Here is a 3249-nt window from a genome sequence, read left to right as displayed (position 1 = left end):
CCCAGGGTCCTGGGATCGAGCCCTGCATCGGGGTCCCTGCTCCGCAGGAAGCCTGCTTCTCCCTCTCCCATTCCCCCTGCTTGTGTTCCCTCTCTCGCTGTGTCTTTCTCTGTCAAATAAATAAATAAAATCTTAAAAAAAAAAAAAAGACCTTAGCATATCCAGAGGTCAACTGGGCTGGTAAATTTAGGTTTCCTTTGCCAGTCAGGACCTGACACAGTGCAGGGGCATCTGTGGGGCGAGGGTGCCCTATGCAGTATGTGTGAGTGTGGGTGTGCGCCCATCAGGCAGATGGAAAGGTCTGAGTTGCAGGAAGGAATGGCGAGCAAAGGAAGTAGTATCCATGTCACATGCTCTAAGCAAACTAGTGATGATGACGATGTCACTTAATTTGTGGTTAAATCAAGCAAAACAAACAGCCAAGTACCACAAAAAGCAAAACACAAAAAAAAACCCAGCTAGAGTAAATGCTCTACAATCCTTGTCTTGCTCAGGAGGAGGGTGAAGATACTGATAACTGTAATATTCTTTAACTTACGGAAAATTTCAAGCATTACAAAAGTAAAGGTCATGGTATAAAGAACTCTAACCCGATTTACCCTTAATATATGATGAATCAGCGGTCAGAGGGCGGGATCGCTGCCTGGAGACGGCGGGAGCTCTTTCGCCATGGCGGCCGGGCCGATCTCCGAGCGGAACCAGGATGCTATTGTCTACGTCGGGGGCCTGGACGAGAAGGTTAGCGAACCATTGCTGTGGGAGCTATTTCTCCAGGCAGGGCCAGTAGTCAACACCCACATGCCAAAGGATAGAGTCACAGGTCAGCACCAAGGCTATGGCTTTGTGGAATTCTTGAGTGAGGAAGATGCTGACTATGCCATTAAGATCATGAACATGATCAAACTCTATGGGAAACCAATACGGGTGAACAAAGCATCAGCTCACAACAAGAATCTGGACGTGGGGGCCAACATTTTCATTGGCAATCTAGACCCGGAGATTGATGAGAAGCTGCTTTATGATACTTTCAGCGCCTTTGGGGTCATCTTACAAACCCCGAAGATTATGCGGGACCCTGACACAGGCAACTCCAAAGGTTATGCCTTTATTAATTTCGCTTCCTTTGATGCTTCGGATGCAGCTATTGAGGCCATGAATGGGCAGTATCTCTGTAACCGCCCTATCACTGTGTCCTATGCCTTCAAGAAGGACTCCAAGGGTGAGCGCCATGGCTCAGCAGCTGAACGACTTCTGGCAGCCCAGAACCCACTCTCCCAGGCAGACCGCCCTCATCAGCTGTTTGCAGATGCACCCCCTCCACCCTCAGCCCCCAATCCTGTGGTGTCATCATTGGGGTCTGGGCTTCCTCCACCAGGCATGCCTCCTCCACCAGGCATGCCTCCTCCTGGGTCCTTCCCACCCCCAGTGCCGCCTCCTGGAGCCCTTCCACCTGGGATACCCCCAGCCATGCCCCCACCACCTATGCCTCCTGGGGCTGGAGGACATGGCCCACCATCAGCAGGAACCCCAGGGGCTGGACATCCTGGACATGGACACTCACATCCTCACCCATTCCCACCGGGTGGGATGCCCCATCCAGGGATGTCTCAGATGCAGCTGGCCCACCATGGCCCTCATGGCTTAGGACACCCCCATGCTGGGCCCCCAGGCTCTGGGGGGCAGCCACCACCCCGACCGCCACCCGGAATGCCTCATCCTGGACCTCCTCCAATGGGCATGCCCCCTCGAGGGCCTCCGTTTGGATCTCCCATGGGTCACCCAGGTCCTATGCCTCCACATGGGATGCGTGGACCTCCTCCACTGATGCCTCCTCATGGATACACTGGGCCTCCACGACGCCCACCCTATGGCTACCAGCGGGGGCCCCTCCCTCCACCCCGGCCTACCCCCCGGCCTCCAGTTCCCCTTCGTGGCCCACTTCGAGGCCCTCTTCCTCAGTAATTTCTCATTCTCTTGCCTCCTGTTCTATCTTCCCAATATCTTTTGAATTCCTTGGACCAATCAGAGTTGCTGTAGCTCCCTATGGCTAAGGCACTAATCCCTCTCAGGCCTTTTTTTTTTCCCTTAAGTGTAATGTTTTTCACAGGAGGTTTTATTTTTTTTCTGTGTTGGTCCTAAGTGTTTTACAAATGCACAGAGAAAATAAAACTAAACTCCTTGTTTAAAAAAAATATATATATATATATGATGAATCATATCTCCACACCAATTTTTCACTCCACCTCCCACACTGTGGATCATTTTGAAGAAAATTCTGAACATCAGTGTTCATTAAAGTTAGATTTTGCTAGGTTAGGTATATATAAATAAATATATTTATATTCTTATATATAATATATAATGTATGTATATTTAATATTATATTATATATTATATTTTTATATTTATATAAATATATTTTATATATATAAAATGTATAGGGTAAAAAGAGGATATAATAGTGGATATAAAGAAATGGAACGGGGAAAAATAATCATTACAGAAGAAAGCGTGACAGGGGCGCCTGGGTGGCTCAGTCGTTAAGCGTCTGCCTTCGGCTCAGGTCATGATCCCAGGGTCCTGGGATTGAGCCCCGCATCGGGCTCCTTGCTCTGCGGGAAGTCTGCTTCTCCCTCTCCCACTCCCCCTGCTTGTGTTCCCTCTCTCGCTGTGTCTCTCTCTGTCAAATAAAATTAAAAAAAAAAAAGCGTGACAGAAAGAAAATCATCATGGAAATGGTAGAACAAATTGGAAGTATACAATAAGATGGTTGAAATAAATCCAAACATAAATTCCTTATAATAAATGTAAATGGACGAAATGGTTCTGTTAAAATACAAAATTTCAGACTGGATTTAAAACCCAGCTATATGGGGGCACCTGAGTGGCTGGTTCGGTGAAGCGTCTGACTCCCGATCTCAGCTCAGGTCTTGATCTCAGGGTTGTGAGTTCAAGCCCCACATTAGGCTCCACACCTACTTAAAAAACAGCTGTATATCCTGTCAGAGACACATATAAAATGTAAGGATGCAGAAAGGTTAAAGATAAAATGATGAAAGAAGACGTGCCAGTAGATGCTGAAAAGGAAGCTGACATAGCTGTGCTGATAGGAGGCAAATAGGCTTTATGGCAAAAGCTTTACTAGGGATAGAAGGGTGGCTACGTCATGTAAAAGGCTCAATTTACCAGGAAGATATAACAATTCTAAATACCTAATAATTTAGCTTCAAAGCATATGAATGAAAACCT

General features: G+C 47.3%; 1 protein-coding gene across 1 annotated transcript; it reads left to right on the top strand.

Moving 5' to 3' along the window:
- Positions 1-669: 669 nt before the first annotated feature.
- LOC110589452 (splicing factor 3B subunit 4-like) lies at positions 670-2192 on the top strand. Its single transcript, XM_044916608.1, has one exon. It carries the CDS (start codon positions 670-672, stop codon positions 1960-1962), a length of 1293 nt encoding a protein of 430 aa, XP_044772543.1. The 3' UTR covers positions 1963-2192.
- Positions 2193-3249: the final 1057 nt, after the last annotated feature.

This window comes from Neomonachus schauinslandi, chromosome 6 (genome assembly GCF_002201575.2).
Source record: "Neomonachus schauinslandi chromosome 6, ASM220157v2, whole genome shotgun sequence".
Lineage (NCBI taxonomy): Eukaryota > Metazoa > Chordata > Mammalia > Carnivora > Phocidae > Neomonachus > Neomonachus schauinslandi.
This window is presented reverse-complemented; position numbering and strand designations above follow the sequence as displayed.